Source organism: Gopherus evgoodei, chromosome 3, assembly GCF_007399415.2.
Source record: "Gopherus evgoodei ecotype Sinaloan lineage chromosome 3, rGopEvg1_v1.p, whole genome shotgun sequence".
Lineage (NCBI taxonomy): Eukaryota > Metazoa > Chordata > Testudines > Testudinidae > Gopherus > Gopherus evgoodei.
In genome coordinates this window covers 20,368,234-20,392,584 of record NC_044324.1, presented here as the reverse complement: position 1 = coordinate 20,392,584, position 24,351 = coordinate 20,368,234, and the positions used below count along the sequence as shown (strand labels likewise).

At 45.2% G+C, this 24,351-nt stretch overlaps 1 protein-coding gene across 5 annotated transcripts in view; it reads right to left on the bottom strand.

Moving 5' to 3' along the window:
• PKHD1 (PKHD1 ciliary IPT domain containing fibrocystin/polyductin) overlaps positions 1–24,351 on the bottom strand; it is a 391,543-nt gene that overhangs the window by 274,928 nt on the left and 92,264 nt on the right. For all 5 annotated transcript variants that reach the window (XM_030555225.1, XM_030555227.1, XM_030555226.1 and 2 more), the window contains exons 34-35: positions 20,021–20,234; positions 14,662–14,812 (exon numbers count right to left, since the gene is read on the bottom strand). In XM_030555225.1, coding sequence (XP_030411085.1) covers positions 14,662–14,812; positions 20,021–20,234 — 365 coding nt within the window. The remainder of the gene's footprint in view (positions 1–14,661; positions 14,813–20,020; positions 20,235–24,351) is intronic.

Sequence of the window (24,351 nt, the reverse complement as noted above, 5' to 3'; positions counted from 1 at the left end):
ACCTCTACCAGAACCAGAGAGAGAAAGTGCCAGGGGAAGGAGGAGGGAGGGACAGACTCAATAAATAAATAGAAACACAACAATGATGTCTTCTCTCAATTTTATTTGAGGAAGTTAAGTTTGCACAGCTCCTCGCAAACTGTCTTTGGCTAAAATCACCGCTAATGAGCTCTGACATTTGAAATTTAACTGAGCATGAGCTAACAGCTCCCAGCTCTGAACCACCCATGAAGTCAACTGGAAATATTTTGCTAAAGCCATAGACCGGCTAACAGCCTGTTTATTGAAAAGCCACAGCGTTCAAGGGAAAGTGTTTATAGCGACCACTTTACCTGCCCTATGCTGTCTGCTTTTCTTCAGTGGGTCTGCCAGGAACTCGGTCCCTCAGCTCCTTCTAGCCACTATTCCATTTGCTTTTTTATTATTAATTATTATTATTGGGCAGCCTTACGCTCCCTTAATGAAGTCCTTTTCTTTGCAGCAGTTTAGAAGGACAGATTGGAAACTATGGGCTTCCACATAGAGGGCTGCTTACAAAGAAAGCATGCACAGCCTCCAACAAGCAGTTGTTATGTCAGAGTATCACCTGGCTATTAGGGAGGCATTGGAAAAAGGGTAGGTTTTATTGGCAATCACATAAAATTAACCCTTTCCTTAAAGAGAAAACAGACTATAATAGGTTAATTACTGTGCAGATATTTAACAACCTGGCTTTTCCTCCTGCTACAGCAATTTACCAGTTTACATTTTATGAACTGATACCATGTGGCGATTCAATCACGCATTATCTTTAACTCCAGCTAATTTTGTTGAACCTCACAAGGATTTCTCCTTTGCATTGGAAGATACAGAAGAAAGAAACTGGGCTTGTGAAAAAAGGAGCAGTGCCGTGATTTCAATGTAATTGCGTCGATGGGCCAGGTTACTGCCATGCACAAGGGATTGCAGGATCAGAGCCTATGCATGATCACATTTAAAAAGTGGCCAGATTTGCAAAAGGGCAGAGCAACACACATGCTACTGACTTCAATGGGAATGCCCAAAGAGTCAGCCCCAAATCTGCCAATTGTCATGCACTGTATTAGTTCCACTGACCTTGCTACATATATGCCTAAATTAAGCATCTGCATGAGTGTTGGCAGCATTGGAACCTTACTATGGCTTTGGATACCTAATTTAAAGCACCTGAATTTGAAAATGCAGCACTTGGATACTACACAAAATGGTGATTAAAGGGTGACAAAACAGGCAGAGCGGAGTGGGCAGCTGTACCTCTTCTGCTGACAGAAAGCCAGATTTTCAAACTGGGTTATCACCCCTTTATGTCACTCTACAGGAGCATCATGGGGCCATTATCCAGCTGAAAATGCTCAGCAGAGAATTCTCCTGGACGAGGGGACTCTCTGCCCATGCATCTTCATGACAGCCTGACCCTGCACTTCCATCCTCACCCCTTCCTAGTGTAGGTGGCATGCTTGGATTATGGAGGGGGCCACAACAATCCTTCAGTGGAGTAGGATCCTATGTCAATGATGTCATTTAGAGCCACCTGAAGGATGGTCTAGCTCACACCAAGCTGAGGGCGGGCTGGAACCATCTCTCCAACAGCCTGTCCACTTCTCCTGAGCTGAGCAAAGTTCCATCATAGGACACAATCAAACCCAGACTATTCTGGTCTCTAAGGGGATACACAGTATTTTGGTGTTAGCCTCCCAGCCTAGGTCAACTGACTTAAGCTTGTGGGGTTCCCGCTAGCACTTTGGAAATAGCTGTGTAGAAAAGACTTTGAAGCTGTAACTCAGGTTAGAGCTCAGGCACTGAAGCCTAGGGAGAGTTGTGGGCTTCAGAGCCTACGTCGTGATTTCAAAGCACTGTCTCTACAGCTAGTTTTAGAGCACTAGCATGAGCCCCACACAGGGGCGGCCCTAGGCATGTTGCCGCCCCAAGCACGTGGCACCAGTGGACCCTCCGCAGGCAAGCCTGCGGGAGGTCCACTGAAGCTATGGGACCAGTGGACCCTCCGCAGGCATGCCGCCGAAGGCAGCCTGCCTGCCGCCCTCGGCGACCGGCGGAGAGCCCCCAGTGTCTTGCTTCCCCCCGCAAGCGCTTGGCATGCTGGTGCCTGGAGCCTCCCCTGGTCCCACAAACCAGAGTCTGACACTCTAACCTGGGTAGGTAGCTAGGCCCAAAATGCTGTGTAGATCCTAAGGTGCGCTGAATTCAGGAGGGAGAGAGGGGCTTTGCCTTTGACTTCAGCCAAAGCAGGATCCAGACCCAGCGCCTGGCACTCCAGCAATTGACACAAGCATTAAATAAATGCCATCAATAAATAAATGAACATGCAAGGCTAACGGACTGAGAATCAAAGCCACGTATTCAGACAGAGATTTTTTTTTTCATTTTGCCTTAATGCCGAACGAGTCAATCAGAATTTCTATCACAATTAAATAGCAAGACCGACAGCAGCAGTGAGGCTCCATGCAACCGCCTCAGAGCAAAGGGAGAGTAGTTTCTCCCCGCTCTCCCCCTCCCCCAGCCCTTCAGACTGTTTCCTGAACACACGTGACCCTAATTCAGCTTTCTCTTCCCAAAGAAGGGTAAAGTTTTGCTTTCCATTCCCTGGAGGAAGAGCCTTTTAATAAAGAGCAGCAGTTTCCACTCTGTATCTACGTGCTTCTGGTTGAGGGAGGGGAAGTGGTTTGTTTGTAAGACTAGGGGTCGCATTTGGAGCTCACCTGGGGTTTGATCTAACACCCTTTTACAATCAATGGGAAGGTTCAACGGGCTTTGGGTTGCTAGTGGGAGGAACCCCAACCCGTAACTGACTCCACAGCGGTCGACCTCCATGCAGCAGCTTGGGGCCTCATTAGTCAATGAGGCTCGAGGAAGAGTCAGGTGCAGGATTGGGCCCCCTGATGGATTTATGATTGTGAAGGTCTGAGAGAGCAAGACCCAAATGAGCCCTGAGCTTTTGCTCCTGAAGGAGAGAAGAAAGAGGTAAGGCTGTACATCAGGCTGCAAAAAGTTCAAGCAAAGGAAAAAAAAAAATCTTTGGCACATCTCCTAAATTTTCTCATTGCAGCCCAAGGCCCATCCCACTTTAAAAAAATAAAAGAGAGAGAGAAAGAAGCAATTTCACTTCTCCTTTTCCCAAATACCTAGCAGCCAATTTTATTATTTATTTACCTCCCCTTTTTGTGCAAAGTCTTTTTTTCTCATTTAATCCGACAAAGATTGTCCTCCCGGAATGACCTTTTTCTTTTTCTTTTCTCTCTTCCTCTTCCCACTCCCTCTGGGCGATTGCCCTTATGCCACTAACTAGATAACACACTCGATCAGAGATTTTTTAAAAAATCATTGCAAAGGCACTAGGGCTGATAGTGGCATCAATCCTAACCTGACACGGGCTAGGGTCAACCATTTATCTCTTCACATTGCCTGTGGTTACTACAGCAGCCATCCTGGATCTTTACAGCCTAACAACTTTGCAGAAGGTACCTCTGTCAGCACTGATAGCATCTGCACTCCCCAAGACTGGCTTTTTTGGTTTTATTTTGTTAGGTTTTATTTTATTTTTTTTACAATAGACTTTTTTTGTGTCTTGCAAATCTTTTAGGGATTAGTGGGCCTTTCAGAGGGCATCTCTGTACCAGGTTAACAGGTTACAGAATGTATGAAGTGAATAATCTTGGGTAGAAGGGAGGGGCTGAGATTTACAAAATAAGTTTAGAAAAAAATGTCTTATTGTAAACAACAATGATAATTAATCAAAAAAAATTCAACCAGCCCTACTCCTAAGTCTCAAGCCAGTATGTTAATCACAAGATCATTCTTCCTCAGTTTCATTGATTATTTTGTGTGTGAGAGTGAAAGTTGGGGAGGAGCAGGGAGAGGGAATGGGATGTGGGAAGAGGTTGAGGGGAAATGGGAGAAAACCTATACTATTAATCTGTTATGAGTTTGAGGAGCTTGTTTGTTTTCATATCAATATAAACTGGCAGGGGTTGATTTTGAACCCACATTAATGTTTGCTACACACAGCAGCATTGGGTACTGCCTGAGAACCAGGCTCCTGCTGCTGTTGCTGCTAAATACTTCCCAGCAGACAGTTCTTTCCATGGTAGAGCTGAAAAGCGGAGTCGTGTCATTAGCCCCATTTCACAGGTGGGGAAAGTGAAATGCAGATTTCAGGTGACTTGGCCAAGTCATACAGGGAGCCAGTGGGAGAGCCTCAAATAGAACTCAGGCTCCTGACTAGCTTCTCACCTCTCCCCTGACAGTTGTTGACAGAGCAGCCCCCAGTCCCTGTACAGTGTCTTCAATAGGTCTCCATTACCTTACAAGAGCTAGACCTTGCTGGGAGACGAAGGTTTGTCGAGTGGTTGGGGCACAAGCCTTGGACTTCTGAGACTTGCATTCACATCTTTGCTCTGCCACAGCCTTCATGTGTGACTTTATGCAAGTCACTTAGTCTCTTAGTCTCCATGAGAGGCAGTAGCTTTGTTGGTGGGAGAAGCTCTCCTATCTACATAGTGCTATCTCCAAGGGGGCTTAAGGTCGGTATAACTACATTGCTCAGGGGGGTGGATTTTTTACATCCTTGATTGGCATACTTATACTAACGTAAGTGTACAGGATAGATCTGGTCTTAGAAAGACAAGACAAGGGAGCCACAAATTCTCCTGGATTCTCATCGTAGACTGCTGTATTTAGAGGTATAGCAACAGGTGGGTTGACACTGGGGGCATGCCAGGAAAATTATTATTATTTGTATTGAAGGAGCATTTCAGAGCCCCATTGTGCTAGGCACTGTACACACACAAACAAGAAAAAAAGGATGAGCCCTCCCCGAAAGAGCTTACAGTCTAAATACAAGAAAAGAGATGACAAATGAATGCAGACAGGTAGATGGAGGAGTACAAGGAAACAATGAGACAGTGCTGGTCAGAATGATAGGCACTGCCTGCCTAACCACCATCATGTCTTTTTTAGGCATCATGGCAAAGGAGAGTTTTGAGGAGCGAATCTAAGAGTGGTAGCCCTTCATTCCAGGGTTAGGATTTTCAGGCAAACGGGGCAGCGTGAAGGAATGAGATGAGGATGGAAAGGGAGTGAGGAAGCAAGAGGGCTTGGTGGAAGAGAAAGGGCATGGGAGAAGCATAAGAGGATAGTGCAGCTGTGAGAAGCTTTGCTGGCAAGGAGGAAATGCTGAGCATTCCTGGCCATTAATAATAATAAATTTCAACTATTAGGCTCCAGTACCTCACTAGGACTTAGGCACTCACAGAATGAAATTGGAAACACAACCAACCACAAATGGATGAGCAGTGTATGAGCACGTGTGACAAAATTCCACTATCTCCTCCTTAACATGCAATAGGTGGACACCCTCCTGCCCTCCAGACAATAATGAGCAGCCCTAAAAAGGTCTTGCCTGGAAGAATATCATGGATTTGCTCTGCTGAATGGGAAGGAAGAGTATTCCAGAGCTGTAGGCCCTCCGTGGAGAAGAACCTACCTCCTCCCATTCTTTCTAGTCTGTACAGTATGCAGGGATGGTCAGCAGGCCCAGTCTGAGTGGTACTATTGGAAGCAGTTCCCCAGGTAGAGCCTTGTCCTGCAAGACACTGCGTGCACTCAGTTCCCAGTGAATTCACCAGGAGTCAAAGGTGCCCAGAACCTCTTTGGAAAATCTCACAGTATCTTGTGTGACTGGACCCACAGACTGGTCCCATGATGGTTTAAATAGACAAAGCCATGCTGGGTCAAATCAGTGATCCCTCTAGTACAGGATACTTTCTCCAAGGGTGACCAATACCAGATGCTTCACAGGAAGATGCAAGCTACCCTATTATAGACAATTGTGGAGCTGCCCAGAGTGGAAAGTTGCTTCCTAATCACAAGCAGTTAGTAGTCTGCTCATACCCTAAAGCATGAGTGTTAACATCCCTTATACATTTTTAAATTTAACTAATGTAACTGGGGCTCTTCTTATTGCTCCTATACTTAAATACTGCACTAAGAGCCAGCTTCTCTGGTCTGGCTAAGCTATGCTTGGTACAGGAGCAGGTGGAGTTGTGGGATGTAAGACAAAGACTATCTTTCCATTATCCTGAAGCCCACCTAAGAGAAGTGAAAAAGAGGGTGAGAGGAAAGGGAGACTATCAAATAGATACAATTTTATAGCTATATATAAATTTGCACTTCCCTTCCTGGTCATTGTTATAGGGGAAGCAGGTAGCTATATTATAAATCATATTTATATTTAATAATATTACATAATATTTTAATCAGACCAACCAGCCTCCAATGTCTTCCCAAGTGACTGAATGCCAACTCAGGCGGCTTGGCCATCTGCTTCATATGCCAGAGTCCATGTCAGCCTGCCAACTTTATGTGTTTGAGCTAACAAAACGGGATGGAGAAGACCTCAGAGCCAGCTTCACACACAGGAGGGATGTCATGGCTTTCCATCTTACCCACAAGATAGAGCAGGCCACAACATTGGCAAGAGACCAGACTCCCTGGAAGTGGATGACCCGAAACGTGCATTCTATGCTCCACTAGCAGGAGAATTAATGAAATGAATAAAAGGTAGTTATAGTAGGTTGCCTTATACTGTATCCAGGCCAGTACATGGGGAGGGAGGATGGCAGGTAAAGTAAGTGTAAATCAAAAGCAAAGACCATAGTTAAGATTTGCAGAGCTTTCTAAAGGATTAGGAGACCCAATTCCCATTGAAATTACTGGAAGTTGAGCAGCCAGGTCTCCTAAGTAGGTACGGAAATCTCAGCCACAGTCTTTCCTTTACCTCATCTTAAGTGACTAATGTAGGCACCCAACCTGTGCAGAGACATCCACAGTATTAATCTTTGGGCTAAGAAATCACAGATCTTCAGCTTTCTAAGCCACTACTTAAACCTCACATCCTTCCTGTATTCTCATCTTTAAAAACAAATTAAAGGAAGCACAGCTTACACAGGCAGAGCTGTAATCCTGTATAGCATTTTTATCTAGCATGTTACTTTTATTACCCTTCTATTCCTTAATGGGATCCCCTCAAGGGCTGGGTTGTAACAAATTCACTACCATACCAGTTAGGTTTTCCAACGATTGACTTAATATATGTGGCATGTGCCCAGCGATACCACCCATCTGGGCCAGAGGAGGAGGGGAGTGAGTACAAGGAAAACATTGCTCAAACAGCATGCTTGCATGATGATTAGGTCTGGTCCAGTGATCTGGAATAATAATCTGAAGGCTCACTAAGCATAATAGTTCAGAGACGCCCAAGTCTGGTCAAACCTTCCCATGAGCATCCTCTCCTTGTGTTATCAGCATGTTTTACACATCTCATCAGTGTCACGGTGGCTGACAACTCATTATGCACCAGAGGTAAAGTGGACAGGTAGTGACTGAGCATTAGAATTTTTTTTTTTAATTTATATCTTGCCATTACTCAGTGTATCATGAAACTGTGAGCTAATTAAGTCCTGTGGGATAGACAATCAGAGCTTTTTATTATTATTTTAAGTAGGCTAAATTGCATTATATACAGATATAAAAAAAAATTCCACAGCTCTTTCCCCAGTTAATAACTGAGCAATTTACAAATGTTAATAGAATGCTGGGGCAGAGGCTTGTTACTTTGCATGCATGACCTAATTAAATCATATGGCGGCATGTATTTCAAACACAATACAAATAAGAAGATGGGAGTCTGAAATAAAATCCTCATTTTCCAAAATCTCTGGCCCCATCCTCAGGGACATTCAAACACAGACCTGAGCTTAGTGAGTGGTTCCAATCTCTATAAAGGGCCAAAGCAACACCATGACATTTGAGGGCACTGTCATCTGGATCAGAACATCACAATCAATGGGGTAAAGTCTCCACCTCTAAACCTCTTTGGGACATTAGAAATATGCAGCTAAATCAAAGACTGATTGAAAAACAATAGGTTAGGGATTAATCCTGAAGGGGTAAGTTATCAGCTGGAGTAAATTGTCCCAGTTCCACTGAAGTCAACAGAGCTATGATAATTTACATAAGATGATGATCCACCCCACAGTCTTCAGTGGGAATTTTGTTTGAAGGAATTTAGGATCCTGGGACTGACAGAGCTTCCTGCCAATCAGACAGCTCCAGATCAGGGCCAATGGGAAGTAGCTAGTCCCCCAAGTCAGTCTGATTTACCTGGCATCCAGGCCAATCTGGGAGCCTCAGCTCAGGTCCCAGCCTTTGCATGTGCTGTGGGAAGAGGAGACAGCAAGAGCAACCCCAGGTGAAGTGAGTTGCTGTAGCTGGATGCCTACAGGGGAGGAGCAGCACAAGAGCCAAGATGTGGAGCAAGGGGCCGGCACAGAGATCAGGGACCCGCACTAATAGGGTTGCCAACTTTCTAATTGCACAAAACCGAACACCCTTGCCCTGCCCCTTCTATGCCCCTACCCTGAAGCCCTAACCCTGCTCCACCCCTTCTCAGAGGCCCCACTCACTCCACCCTACTCCCTCCATCTCTCACTCTCCCCCACCGTCACTCACTTTCACTGGGGTGGGGCAGGAGGCTGGAGTGCAGGAGGGGGTGAGGGCTCCAGCTGGTGGGAGTGTGCTCTGGGATGGGGCCAGAAATGAGGGGTTCAGGGTGCCAGAGGGGGCTTCAGGCTGGGGCAAGAGGTCAGGGTGCATGAGGGGGTGAGAGCTCCAGCTGTGGGTGCAGGCTTTGGAGTGGGGCTGGGGATGAGGGGTTTGGACTGCAGGAGGGGGCTCCGGGCTGGGGTCAAGAGGTTTGGAGTATGAGAGAAGGCTTAGAGCTGGGACAGGGGGTTAGAGTGTGGAAGGGAGTGAGGGCTTTGGCTGGGTGTGTGCACTCAAGGGTGGGGACAGGGATGAGGAGTTTGGGGTGCATCAGGGGACTCTGGGCTGGGGCCAAGGGGCTTGGAGTGTGAGAGAAGGCTCAGGGATGGGGAATGAGGTTGGAGTATGAGAAGGAGTGAGGGCTCTGGCTGGGTGTGCGTGCTCTATGGTGGGGACAGGGATGAGGGGTTTCAGGTGCAGGAGGGGACTCTGGGCTGGGTCAGGGTGTTGGGGTGCGAGTGTGGGGTCTGAGAGGGAGTTAGGGTGCGGGAGAGGGTTCCGACCTGTGCCAGGGGGTCAGGGTGCGGGCTCTAGCCGGGCAGTGCTTACCTCAGGTGGCTCCCGGTTGGCAGAGCAAGAGGGCTAAGGCAGGCTCCCTGCCTGCCCTGGCTCAGTGCTGCTCCCGGAATCAGCTGGCATGTCCGGCCCCTAGGCAAAGGCATGGCGAGGTAGCTCTGCATGGTGCATGCTGCCCACACCTGTAGGTGCCACCCCTGGAGCTCACATTGGCCATGGTTCGTGGCCAATAGGAGCTGCAGAGCTGGCGCTCAGGGTGGGGGCAGCACATGGAGGTTCACTAACCGCCCCTGTACTTAGGAGCCAGACATGCTGCCCCCTTCTGGGAGCAGCACTGAGCCAGGGCAGGCAGGGAGCCTGCTTTAGCCCCACTGCACTGCCAACTGGACTTTTAAGGGTCTGGTCAGCAGTGCTGACTGGAGCCACCAGGGTCTCTTTTCAACCAGGTGTTCTGGTTGGAAACCAGATGCCTGGCAATCCTATGCACTAAACAAGTAACAGGCCCAGCAAGGCAGGGCCCTACAGGGGTGAGTGAACAACAGCACCAGAGATGGGGAGCTGTAGGGAGTGGGCAGGGAGGTCAGAGACACGTGATAAGGGAACGAGAGAAAGTCACAGAGAGCCAGCAAAGGAGAGTGAGTGAAGCAGGCAGGAGGGCATGAGCTATGGGAGCCCAGTAACCCCTCACCACACAGCCCTGAGACCGGATGCACAGGGGACCGTGAACAGCATTAGTCTGGGGAGTTCTGGCAGCCCCTGAGCCAGGGATAAGGTGGCAAATACTGTGAGGGTAACTACAGCTGGTTGTATGGAAGATTTTCTGGTTCAGTCCTGGGGCAAAGCCTTGTCTGAGCAATGCACAGCCCAGATGATGGTGGCCCTGCCTCACAGCAGGCAGACGAGTGCAGAGCTCAGAGGTTGATGGGTTTTTCTTTTCAGGCTACCCTTGACTACCGCTTCCCTGGTAAATACTCAGCTGGTACATTCACCTGCTTTGGAGGTGGGTCTCTTTCATTCACTCAAGCGTACTGGGGAGCAGCATCTAGTGACCTTTCAAACCAGGGCCTCTGTTGTAGGGGAAGACTTGGGGTTTGCACAAAAGGAGGAAAGGGGGGCTCAAGACATTGCTGTGATCATTTGTGTGGGAATCTGAATGAGGCCATAACCAGGTGGGCAGAGCATTATTCCCATCACATACCCTTTGGGAGCCATCAAACCAAAGAGCCAAGTTTCACTACCCCACAACAGAGACTGTTACTGTTAAAAGTGTTTTTTGTATGTGTGTACTCATCTAGAGTAAATACTTTAACATGCCTGTTCAACTGAGTGTGGGAAGTAGTGTAAGGATTGCTTCAGTATATTTTACCAGCTTTCAACTGCTTAGTATATTCTGAAACCTGCTAACTTTTCTCCCATTTTTAGGTTGTTCCTGAGAAAGATAAATCTGTTTTCTTTGATTTGATGTTTTGCGTGTGTCCCTTTTTTAACACTTTAATTCAAGATAAAGCTACTACTTCAGTTAGGGATATGTTACTTATTGGGAGTCTGTAGCAGGTGGGTGTGCTCTGCCTCACAGACGGATCTGACATGGGTAAGAGTAGTGACTGGGGAGGAGGTACCATGAAGAGAGAGCAAAGTGATTTGGAAGCTTTTTCATCATAGTTTCCATTGTTCAGGCTCAGTCTGGGGTTTCACGAGCAGCTGTGAGGTCCCTCAAGAGGGAGGATAATTTGGTTGCAGCCTTAAACCCAACCCCAGAGTATTCTGGAGACCCAGTAGGCAGGGACCTGCAGGTGTCGTTTCACTGTGTAAATCAGGGAAGAGAGTCCCTTGGAGTTACTACTATCCCAACCATCCTACAGGCAGGGAGCTAAACTTAGCCTGTTCCTCTGGGCAATGCTGGGAGCAGGGAGATACAGGTTGCTTCTCATCCTACCAAGATAAATTAGGGTGGATTAGAGTCCCATTTAAAATACTCCTGCCCCTAGCCCCATTACACTTGGAATGCCCTTTTTGAGCTGATCAGTAAGAACTCCATCCAAGACTACATCAAATCCCTCTTCAAGGCTGTCCCTGCTGTGATGCCTAAATGGAGTCAGCCAATTAACAATAGTTTTGCTTACACATCAGTAGAACAGACTGGTAGGAAAATGCTGAAGATTTTTCCAGGAAGGATATCTGACATTTTTCTCCCACCTTCATTTCGAATCAGCTGATTTAATTTATCAATAATTGTTTAAATCTCTTGGGCACTTATATTGCCCCCATCATGTCACAGTCTAATGTATCATAGATTCATAGGGTTGGAAGGGACCTTAGGAGATCATCTACTCCAACCTTCTGCTTAAAGCAGGACCAGTCCCCAACTAGTCCCCTCAAGGATTGAACTCACCATGCTGGGTTTAGTAAGCCAATGCTCAAACCACTGAGCTCTCTCTCTCCCCAAATGTAGTTTGCCTCACAATGTCCCTGTAAGGTAGGGTGCTGGGCAATGCTATTATCCCCATTTTAAAGGTGGGAAACTGAGGCACAGAAAAGCTAAGCAACTTACCGAAGGCACAGGAAGTCTGTGGCAGAGCAGGGACTTGAATCCAAAACTCAAGCTTGTGCCCTAACCACTGGACCATCTTTCCTCACTAAGGAAATATTTGGAGCCATCATGAACTACCAAATTGTTTAACAGCTATCCGGCAACCCCATGACCCTATTTTTATTGTCCTCATCCCTGCCATTATTTGTCACACTTATTTGTTCCATCTTGCCTCATATTAAATTCTAAGTTCTTTGGAGCAGGGACTGTCTCCTACTATGTGTCTGCCAAGCACCCAGCAGAATGGGACCCTGTTCACAACTGGGGCATCTAGGTTTTCCCATAATATAAATAAGATAATTGTTATAACGGTCCAGATATTCAGCTGGAGTATATCAGCAGACCATGAAGTCTGTGGAGCTACACAGATTTCCAGCAGATGAGGATCAGCCCCAACCTCTGCAAAGTGATTTGAGATCCTCAATTGAAAGGTGTAATGGAAGTGTAAGGTCTTACTATAAAGAGGCAAAGTCCTGTTACTGCTGTGGTATGTTGTGCTGCTTGTTAATAGTGCCATTATCCAAATACACAGGGTGCTGTTAATGCATTTTACTGTCTGGTATTGAAGCTGGGGACCATTATTTCCAGTGGAAAGGCAAGGCCAGTTCACATGACATGATTTAAACCTCTATCATGAAGCATGCATAAGCTGCAGTGGGTCATAAATCTTAACAAGATGCTGTCAACTAGAAAGGGACCAAAATTAAAACCATTTATCTGAACTCCCCCACCCCCATCACCCCACCAATTTGGGGGAGAGGGATAAAATGAAGCCTACTTCCAAAACACCTCTGGATTCATTAAGCAGACCCCAAACCCAAGCCTCCCTGTTTCTGCACATCTCTCCCCGCGGTTTGTTCAAGCCACGCAGGACTTCATGATTTTCACTATGCTGCACAGCACAGCCACTAGCGGGGACAGAACTTGGATCCTCCTCTTGCTCCCAAAGCACAGGCCTCAAGCACTCGAGTTAAAGAACAATGTTTTCAGTGCTGGGACTACAGAGTCTATCACACACAGTTGTGTGTGTCATGGAGCAGGCCTGATGCCATCCAGTAGCACCCAGTAGCTCATATACACCATAGCCTGTGCTTTATGATACATTTGGGAATAAGTTCTGCATTTCATTTAGGGCAAGAAAAAAAAAACAAATAAAAAGAGTAGTCGCCAAAGATTGGTCCGAAGAGGTCACCCTGCTGGCCCCACAGCAGGGCTGACCTGAAACATTTTCCCTTAGCTGTGCAAACTACTGGTATTATGTTTAGTCAGGCTGATTAACAGATGAGGAAGTAAACAAAGCAACAAAAAGGGGGAATCATCCTGGCCCCTGCAAAGGGCGAGAAGCCCAGGGAAATGTGGTTACCAGCATGAAAGTGGACAACATCGACAGGGGGGAAGAAAAGGTCTTTTGTAGCCTTCTAGGGGCCAACGCTCTAGGCCTAGACTGAGTCTTAAAACAATGAGCAATAACAAAATTAAAGGTTTCAGATTAGCAGCCATGTTAGTCTGTATCCGCAAAAAGAACTTTTAACACTTTCTTTTAACAAAATTAATATGTTTTAAGGGAGTAGAGAGTAACGATATCACTTTAAGAGATTCAGCGTAGTAATAACCCTAGCACTCTTCATCCAAAAGAGCATTACAAACAACAGGCCAAATTCAGAGAATTTTGACCCAATAAGGACTTCAGAATTTGGTTCTATATACATACAGGAATCATTAGGCCACAGCAGTGCAGTTCCTTCTGGGGTGGAGGGCATCAGCTAGATGGCACAATGCATAACAATAAGGAGATGGAAATTTCAGCCAAGGACAGCAGAGTTAAAAGTTACCACAAAATCTTTAATATCAGCACAGAGCAAACAAGACCTCTGTTTTCTAGGTCTCATCCATGCTTAGTAGATTACCTGATACTCTGTTTCTCTGAGGATTTATCAAGCATAAAAGGTACCGCTGATACTGCTGAATGGATTGAGGGGTCTGCCTCATCTCACTCACACCAGTTTTTACACGGCTATAACTCAACTGACTCCAAAAGAGTTACTCCTGTATTACACCAGCACAAATGGAAAGTAAATCAGACCAGTGTTTTGCAAACATGCTTACATAACTAAGCCATTTCCACCATCATGAGAACAGCAGCTTTGAATACAACCTGACACTCCCATGCAGTCTGTTTGGGAGATTCTGAGCAAATCACATTTAGGGTGAGTGTAGGGGAGAGGAGATATTTTACATTTACCAAACTCTCCACATCACCTGCACTTCAGCAGCTATGATGAATTTGTTTCATCTATAGTGTTCTCTGCCACTTCACACCCTTGAGATTTTGAAGGGAGAGCAAGAAAATGGCTCTCAGGATTGCAATTAAAATTGAGGCAGTTTTTAAAAGGGGCGGAAGGGATAAATTTTGTTCCCTGATTATGACGTTCTCTCTCTCTCATACACACTCACCCATCTTTCAAAGAGCAAACAGGTACAAACAAATGCATCAAAAGAGATTATTTGGGCCGAACCACTGCTTAGTGTTCAGGCTCCAAAGGCAACTTAGAACTCCTAGTCTCCTGAGCTGGCATCTTTGACAAAGGGATGTAGATAAGGGGAAAACTACATTAGGAACAGAGCTGGCATTTGTACATAGAAAGGAGAGTCTAAAAAGAAAAAAAAGACATAAGCTATAAAGGAAGTTAAAGGAAACAAGGCAGCCCTCATTTATATTTGATCAATATGTGATTAACCATAGTTAACCATTAATTCATCTGCTGTGCATTAGAACTACTATTCAAAGTTGGAGAGCATTTAATATTATATATTGCCACTGCTCAGCTTAATTTGTTTTTTCCCCTTTAAATGTACACAATATTACAAATTTAATTTTAAGCTGTTTGAATCAGTCTGTAAAAAAGATTTGATTATACCTGAGTGTTCTGGCCCCAGTTTTTCCGTATCTCAGTAATCTTGGCGGTAATTGGCTGATTAGCTCCCTCACACTCCATCTCTGCCTCAGTTTCCATGGTAATGTTACAGGAGCTATTATAGATGAGAACTTCATCTCTTTCCACTTTAGGGCTGAAACGAGAAGGGAGGTTAAATAGGGTGTCATCAATCTTAATGAAATGCAATTATTTTTACTCTTATTAATCATTGCAAGCCATTAGCTTGTGGCAACTCCTGCCCACCATTTGTCAAACTTTGCAAATTTCTGTAATTTTGTTTCCATTCTTTTATTGTTTATTTGTTCCCCCCCCACCCTTTATCTGCAAACCCTCCTGATGACAACACATGCAGTAAATATCTCTCCGTGATGCCTTTCAGCTTCACAAAACAGTTATAAATGCTAGCAAATGCTCTTCCAGGACCAAGGGAAGGAGGTAAGTGCAGAGAAGGACTAAGGAATTGCCACTGTGAGAGTCAAAGATGGAAGCATACCCCAAGCAGGGTTTGTCTGGATCCCCCCCATTTCCCTATCTTATTCATACTTAGCAATGGGGAATGAATAACTTGCTACTCCCTTAGGGCAAGCGGAGAAATTGGAAAACCACACAACTGGCTAACTGGTCCCTAATTCCAACTGTGAAAAAATGAGCTCATTTAGGGTTCCAATTCCTGCTCCCCAGCTGATTGCAATGATGCTTTGTTGCTAGCACTGGAACATTAACTTAGTAAATTAATTAAACTTACTTAACAGCCTAGACTAAGCAGATTCGATATATGTGCCAGTTATACGAAGACACTTGCTCCAAAGGCTTCTGTCACAGAGAGAAGAAGGAGCAGCAAAGGTAATAGGTAAAGGGGGTTCTTACTGGTTCTTACTGCTGACAGCTGCTCACTTTGGTAGCATTCGACTATGGGGAGCTGTGAAGGTCTGGTCCAAAGTCCCTTGAACGCAATGGAAAGTCTCCCAGTTCACTTAACTGAGCTTTGGCTCAGACCCAGGAAGTAGACATCTCATTTTCATGTCTGGCTGCAATTTGCATTCCTTTCCCCAACTCCTCTCCTTTCCTGCCCCCAATATTCAATGAATTTGTTTGTGGATTTGTGTGTGAATTTAGATCTGATTTCAGAAAAATGAAGTCCCCAGTTTATCCACAAACCCATCCCAGCACAGCGAGCAGCAGTGCTACCCAACCTCAACCCAAAGGCAGTTTATGTCAGTCAGCGTACCTATTACAGAGAAGACAACTCAGTCTCTGGGCCTGATTCTCCACCGCCATTCATCTTGTGCAGTCATTTACACCAGCTCAAAAATGCTTACCACTCTGAATTGTTCGTCAAATACACCCATTGTACACAGGTATAAATGGTGACACAAGGTACAAGGCAATGGCGAATCAAGCCTTCTAAGTCAATTCAATCTATTTGGCAGTGGTTTTCGCGATGCAGGTATCTAGTCACTGGGAATCTGGATGGAGACAACCAAACTCTTTTCTCAGATCAAATTCAGAAACAACAGGTAAGGGTTTAAGCTGATGTAATTTACGTGATGGGGGTGGGGGGTTAAAAAGAGATAAGCTACAACATTGTTCTACGGTGCACCTCAGGCCAGATTGACAAAAGGGCGAAAGCGGGCTAGTTGCTTACTCCAAGTGAAATCAACTCATCTGAAAATCTGGCCCTTAACTTGCTTGGAAGTACCAGGATCCCAACCAATTGATGAATCTGCAGTTTTCAAACCATGCCATTGTTCAAGGAGACAGCAGCCATGGCAGTGGGTTTGGGGGATGTCTGTTTTATTGCCATTTTTTAGCACAATAGGTGGTATATTAAAGTCAGAGTTGCATTAACAAAAAACGTTGCAGGTATCGGAGCCATTTTAACAATGATTTTGTATTTGTTTATGTAAATAAATCGTTCCCTCCACCACATCAATAACAGAAAGTCAGCCTTAAGGAACAGCAGCAGCTTCATGATAGCAACACTTTGAGAACTATTCTTGTCCTGTACAATAATTCAGTGGACTGCATCATATTTTGTGCTGCAAGGAAAAAATGTATCCTTTAAAGAGCAAACATTTGTATTGGGGAGATGGCTATATCCAATGCTATAAACAAACTACAGGCTGGATCCAGCTTGCATGGAGGTCAATGGGGCTCTCGCAAGAGACAGGAATGGGAGTTTAATCTGATTTTACATTGGGAATTAATATATAGGTAATGGACACACTCTGTATGGTCCTGGGTTAACCACAACGGTAACAGTTACTTCATTTCTGGGCACCTCACTGCTGGACACTGATTAACGAAGTGGCGGGCTTGAAGTGCAACAAAAATAATCAGAGCTGGAGGGACAAACTGAAGGTTAAGGGTCACATCCTGATCCCACTGACATCAATTGCCAGACTTGCATTCTGTTCAATGAAAGTTGGATTTGGCACTAAGAATTAAACACATATGGGTCTGACAGTCCTCATGGTTACACTAGTGGAAATCAGGAGTAATTTCATTGAAGCCAGTGTGAAACTGGGGTTTGAAAAGACGCGATCACAAGAGGAAGACAACAGTTAGAGCTGGATAGGGAATAGCTGTCAAGTCCCACAAAAATTTTCACAATTTTGAATATTTTTCTCATCCTGAATCTGGATAAAAAGCCAAAATATTGAACACTTCCACAAACAGATAATCAGGAAAAAAAACAGATCAGGTCAATCAAAATGTTTTGGTTCATTAATTTCAGAAGCTTTTCTTTCAGATTGTGACCTTTTTTAGTTATTACCTTTTTAAAAGTATAAATTAACTAAAGGTTAGGCACAAAGTCATTTTGAACAGGAAAATTCAACTTTTTTGTTTTGAAAATGTTGAAAAGGGTCATTTCAACAAACTACAATTTTGGAATTGGGAGATTCTTCATAACTGACCCTTTGCCACACATTATTTCAGGTTCCACAAATTAGCATTTTCCAACAAGCCAAGTTTTGTCAGGAAACACGTGACCAGCTCTAATAACAAATCTATAATACTGGAAGAGTGTAAGTGTAACCCACACATCTCCTGGGTGTGATTTTCTGTCCCAGCTGAAAAAGTGGCACTCAGACCACTTAGGCCTGGTCTACACTGGGCGGCGGGGGGGAGAATCGACCTAAGATATGCAACTTCAGCTACGAGAATAGTGTAGCTGAATTTGACGTATCTTAGTCGCATCCTCATGGTGCTGGGTTGACTGCTGCCGCTCCCCCGTTGACTCCGCTTCCGCCTCTCGCCACAGTGGAGTACAGGAGTTGATGGCAGAGTGATTGGGGATCGATTTATCACATCTACTCTAGATGCGATAAATCGACTCCCAATAGATCGATCACTACCCGCTGATCCAGCGGGTAGTGTAGATGTACCCTCAGAGAGAGAGGCTGAGTCTGTTCTGCAGCCGTAACTAACAGCCAGCTAGCTCTTAGCTCATGAAGTAGAGGCTCATGCATTTAGCTCCTGAGAACCCAGGTTTGATCCCATCCACTGACAAGTGGGGTCTGTTGGTGTTACATAAGCACCAAATGGAGAGAGGAATTATTTAGCATAGTAAAAGGGGATGTGAACTTGCAGCATTCCTACTGTATTTTCCACTGAATGCATCTGATGAAGTGGGCTTTAGCCCATGAAAACTTATGCTCAAATAAATGTGTTGGTCTCTAAGGTGCCACAAGTACTCCTTGTTCTTTTTACTACAAAGTTAGGTTGGCTTAACTAAATTACTCCAGGCTGTGAGACAATTCACACCCTGTGCGATGCAGTTAAGCTGACGTAAGCGGTGACATAGACATGGCTGGGTCGATGGAGAAGGAAATGATGGTAGCCTCACCTTTTGGGACATTTATAACTAGACTAGACAAAGCATGCCATAAAAGAACTATATGAGTTGGCAGGGAGAGAGACGGGATGACTTCAAAGACTTTTTTTCCCTTTCTGGATTCTATGAGCCAAACACTGAAGCCCTGACTATAGACACTGCCTTGTGTGGGCAAACCCACTAAAGTAGGGATGGTAGGCTTGATTCTTCTCTGACACCACTGCAAGCCAGGCCTAGAGCCATTGGAGCATCCATGTTGATAGAATTACTCAGGTGTAAACCACGTATAAGGGAGAGAAGAATCAGGACCCTGTGTATTTATTTGTGTCTGTTAAGTGTGTAGAATAATCTGGTGCTATGTAAATCAGAAATAATAAAAAGCAATGGGACAGATTCTTAGCTGGTGTAAATGAGTAATAGCTCTAGGATCTGCCCCAAGGAAACTGATTCTCTTCTGACCGCACTGACTTTATACAAATGTAAATCAGTTGACTCCAAGGAAGTTACTCTGCTTTATACTGATGTGAGCAAGAGGAGATTCAAAGCCCAGAAACCTCAAACCAGGCTATTTTCATGTGGCTTTGGGGTTTTGAAAAAAACATTTACACAATGGCAGTCTTGTCCTCCTTGTTAAATGCATACTATAATGCCTGCTGCTCTCACCATGGGGTTTAAGTAAGTCCCATTGATTAACTTGTATCTTGCAACAGGAGAACATGGGGCCAGATCTTCAGCTGGTGTAAATCAGAATAGTGCCACTGTTATCAATGGTATGATGCCAATTTACATCAGCTGAGAGTTTGGCTCAGTTTACAGAAAATCTTGAGCCAATAATCTGGTTATGGTCTGTTTATCTATTTGGTTAGGAAGGACTTAAAAAAAACAAATGGGAAAGTTTCATTCTCTTATTTTTTTTCTCTCTCCACCCCTCCCCACCCCCACCACAAACTTATAGGACTAAATTCTTTGCAGGTGTAAACAGGCATAGTTCCATTAACGTCAATGGAGTAGTTCCAATTTACATCAGAAAATTTGGCCCATGTTTTCCAAAGCCTAAAGCTACAGTAACTATCTGTGCACCCTTGTTGAGTAAACAACATACAGCCTGCCAGATCCTCTGCGACTTTTTACCCATGAATCTCTTTGGAGAGGTGAAGGGGGGAAAAAAAATCCCTTCTGGTTTTCATAATGACTAATCCTTTTCCCCCTTGGCATTCACCAGATGTTGCTTTGGATCAGAAGATAAATATTAAAATCTAAAGAGGAACAAAGCAGGCTGTTTACTAGATGGATTTTCTGAGGTCTCTTGAATGCTTTAAAGGATGTGGGGGGCAGATGCTTTGATATGCACGCTGAATGGATTTCACAACCTAGTGGAGCACACCAACCTAGGAAATAGAAATCCACCTTCTCCATCGCTCAACTCTGCAAACACTAAGTGTCTTCTAGGAGACACTGGGCAGCACCAGGCCCACACTGCTGTGGGATAGAGCCAGGGCTAACCTGAAAAAGAGGCCAGCAAAAAGCGCCTGGGGTGAGTTGACTTTTGTCTTGCTATCCAGCAGAGAGTCGTCATCACACAGGTATATGTAAGGCCTGGCTCCTGCTAGGCTGTACGTTCCTACGGTGATATGGACGTCACACTGGACAGATGTGGTCCCAGCTCCTTTGCAGTCTTCTGAAGGATGGGTCAGGCCACAGAGAACAGCCAAGGATGCTGCAAAGTCAGAAGGAAAAAAAAATACCCACCCACATAAGCATTGGCACTGATGCAAGTTAGAACCATATGCTGTGTCACTGAAGTCAATGCTATTTTGCTATTGCCTTCCATGGCAGAAGGGTCGTGATTATTTTCCCAGCCTAACCCTTTGGGAACCACAACCCTCCATTCACACAATCCATATGATCTATTTATTACTCTGCCCATTGGGTTTGATCTCTTTTATTTGTGTGGATAATTATGATCCTTTGGCAGAATCTGTCCAGATGCTCTTTAGAATAAAGTGACCCCTTGTGGGAGACAAAAGCAAGCAGTGATTAGCTAAGGGGACGGCATAACTGCTGCCTGGAGGAGATGGGCCATTGTTTGCTTGCTTCACACCAGCAGTACAGTATGTGCTCTGATCCTCGATTGTTCAGCGGAAAGGGAACATTCTCTACATTATTGTTCCTGTGGCTGGATCTGCACTTCATGAAGAGGGTGTTGTGCTCAACACACTGCGGGTCAGAGTGGGCTAATGCAATTAACCTTTCACTGTTTGGAGACCGAGGTTCATTGGGGAAAGCTGTTGGGATGGAAAGCACAAACTGACTGTGAACCTTTCACCAGGAAATGTTGTCTGGTGATAAAGTTCATTGCAGATTTCTAGCTCAGCCCTGGTTCAGTGAAAGCATCAACAGAGCTTTGCGGGCTTTTCAAAGGAATGGATTTGCAGTGGATTTGGAGCTTTTGCTTGGAATCTGTGTGAAACTTGAGGTTTTGCATGACTTTTACTCAATGGGTTTGGGGGGTTTATTAATTTGCTTTAAGAGGTTTGTTTGTTTTTTAAAGGATAGGTTTTGTGAGCTGAAAGCCAGGTGGGAAGAGGTTTATGGGCCTACAGGAATAAAAACCAGAGAACAAAATACATTCAAAATCCTGAGGGTTACATATAGCTCTGGGAGGATCTCCACCGAGCTAGCACTCATGAAACAATGAATAGCTGAAAGGAAAGATGGTCTTGTGCCAGTGATTGTTGTTTGCATTTCTATGGCTCATCAGAGATCAGGACCAGAGCTGGTTGGGAATTTTTCAGTGAAACTTTTTTGCTGTTAAAAATGCCTATTTGTTGAAACTGAAACTTTTCATGTGAAAGGACCAGATTTGACAAATTTCTTGACTTGAAAAACATGTTGAAAAAAGATTTCCAAGTTGTCCCCTTCTGATGTTTTCAAAACAAAAAATTGTTCAAAAGGACTTTTCAGTTCAAAATTTAAGCTAATTGTACTACAAATAATTATTTTAATTAAAAATGGTTGAAAATAGAATATTTTGAAATGATCAAAACACATCTCTTGATTGACCCCAAAAAATTCAGTTTGTCAGTTTGCAAATGTTTTTTGAAATTTTGACTTTTTAATCCAGATGGGATGAGAATCTGAAAAACATTCATAGGACAAGGAAAGCATTTCCTGCCAAGCTCTAAGCAAGATATTATTGTTCTAGGGCCAGTTCAAAACATATATAAACTAAGCAATCTCTGCCTCAGAGTTTATCACAATCCAGGCATAAAACAAAAGACAACAAGTAGATAAGAGCATTGCCGGCAGATTGAGGGAAGTGATTATTCCCCTCTATTCAGCACTGGTGAGGTCACATCTGGAGTATTGCATCCAGTTTGGGGCCCCCCACTACAGAAAAGATGTGGACAAATTGGAGTGTCCAGCGGAGGGCAATGAAAATAATTAGGGGGTTGGGGCACATGACTTATGAGGAGAGGCTGAGAGAACAGGGTTTATTTCATCTGCAGAAGAGAAGAGTGAGGGGGGATGTGATAGCAGCCTTCAACTACCTGAAGTGGGGTTCCAAAGAGGATGGAGCTAGGCTGTTCTTAGTGGTGGCAGATGACTGAACAAGAAGCAATGGTCTCAAGTTGCAGTAGGGAAGGTCTAGGTTGGATATTAGGAAAAAAAACTTTTTCACTAGGAGGGTAGTGAAGCACTGGAATGGGTTACCTAGGGAGGTGGTGTAATTTTCATCCTTAGAGGTTTTTAAGACCTGGCTTGACAAAGCCCTAGTTAGGATGATTTAATTGGTGTTGGTCACCAGCTGAATAGGAGGTTGGACTATATGACCTCCTGAGGTCTCTTCCAACCCTACTCTTCTATGATTCTATGAAGACAGAGCATAAGGTAGCAGTGAGAAAATACTGATCAGCATAAGGAACAGTGGTCAAAGCACACCAGCTGCATAACCATTGTTGAGGTTTTTTTTATACATCATGGCAGAGGAGAGTTTTCAGGAAGGATTTTAGGAAGAATAATGAGGTGGCTTTGCAGATGTTTACATGGATTTCTTCCCAAACGTGAAAGGCTGCATGGTAGAAAGTCAGGAGTCAGGCCAAGATTCAGAGCCAGAGTTGGGTGGGGCACAGAAGCAGGGACCTGGAACAAGGCAGGGTTCAAGAGTCAGGTGAGAGGTCATGGTCTGATGTAGCACTCAGCCAAGGATTCTGGGGCATTGGTCAAAAAGACAGGCATCATGAGATAGTGTCCACAGTGGGTTTGAAAGGTGGTCTTCCACTTCTCCCCAGCTCTAATAGTATTCTGGAAAGAAACTGACCTTTAGTTTGTGCCAGTGGATAAGAGTGTTATGGAGGGTCAGCCAAGAAATACCCAGGATCAGGGGAAAACGCCAGGAGTGAATAGCACTGAACTGAATTGTGTTTCTATGCTCTTTGCAGGTCTGGCTCCAGGCACCAGCAAAGGAAGCAGGTGCTTAGGGCAGTCAATGGAAAGGGGCAGCATGTCCGGGTCTTCAGTGGCAATTCGGCGGCAGGTCTCAGACCCTCTCAGCAAAAATGCTGGAGCCGGCCCTGGCTCTTCAATGGTGACTTCCAGAGGTACAGTCTCTGTGTCCACCAGATAGGAGAATGAGGGAACTTATCAGCTGTCTCTGCTAGGTCCAGAAACGGCCTAGGCCTTAGGGGGATCTGATCTGAGTCAATGAGGAGCTTCTGTGGAGGGACTGGAAGGGATCATGCTGGGACACATACTCGTCCAGTAATTGTAAATGCGGTGTTGGCTGGCAGAGTTCAGCATGTGTTCTGGATAAGTCCATGGCTCAAAACTCAGGGAAACATTTTGTCAAGGTTCCCTGGATAGTCTCATTCTTGAGGCCTGGACAGACTTGTTTTCCTGGGTCTCTTAGGTTTGGATTCCTCATGCAGCAACCAGAAATACAATGAACTAGTTTGCCACAATAGAAACACAAGATTGGTAGGCCAAAATAACCTGCAACTGCTTGACTTGAGAAGCAGGACTCGATAGTGGGAGGCATGACTGGGACAATCCTCTCATCTTTCTTCCCACTGCCCCCACAATCAATTATCAATCCAGGCCTCTGTTGCTCTGGACCAGGGATCGGCAACCTTTGACACACAGCCCATCAGGGCAATCCACTGGCAGGCCACAAGACATTTGGTTTATGTTGACCATCCGCAAGCACAGCCCCCAGCAGCTCCTAGTGATCGTGATTCACCATTCCCAGCCAATGGGAGCTGCAGGAAGTGGCTCGGAAGCTTCCATTGGCCAGGAACAATGAACCGTGGCCACTGGGAACTGCGGGGGGCAGTGCCTGTGGACAGTCAATGTAAACAAAATGTCTCACGGACCGCCAGTGGATTACAGATGGGCCCATGCCGAAAGTTGCCGACCTCTGCTCTGGATGGATGAGTGTGTTTGAGGGAGAAGCAAACAAGAGGCAGCACTGGTTCCTGAAACAGGGCCAGCTATAGGCACCAGCAAAGGAAGCAGGTGCTTGGGGTGGCCAATGGAAAGGAGCGGCACGTCCGGGTCTTTGGCAGCAATTCAGCGGCTGGTCCCTCCATCCCTCTCGAATTGCCACTGAAGAATGAAGCAGCACGGTAGGGCTGCCATCGAAGTCAGGCCGATCGCGGCTTTATTTTTTTTTTTCACTTCGCTGCTTGGGGCGGCAAAAAAGCTGGAGCCAGCCCTGTCCTGAAATTTCAAAATTTGCAACAATCCCTACTGAAGCACTCCAGAAAGGCAATGACAGGTCCTGGCTCAGGGGGCGATGTGGCTGGTTGGACCTGAAGCACATTGTTCTCTGCACA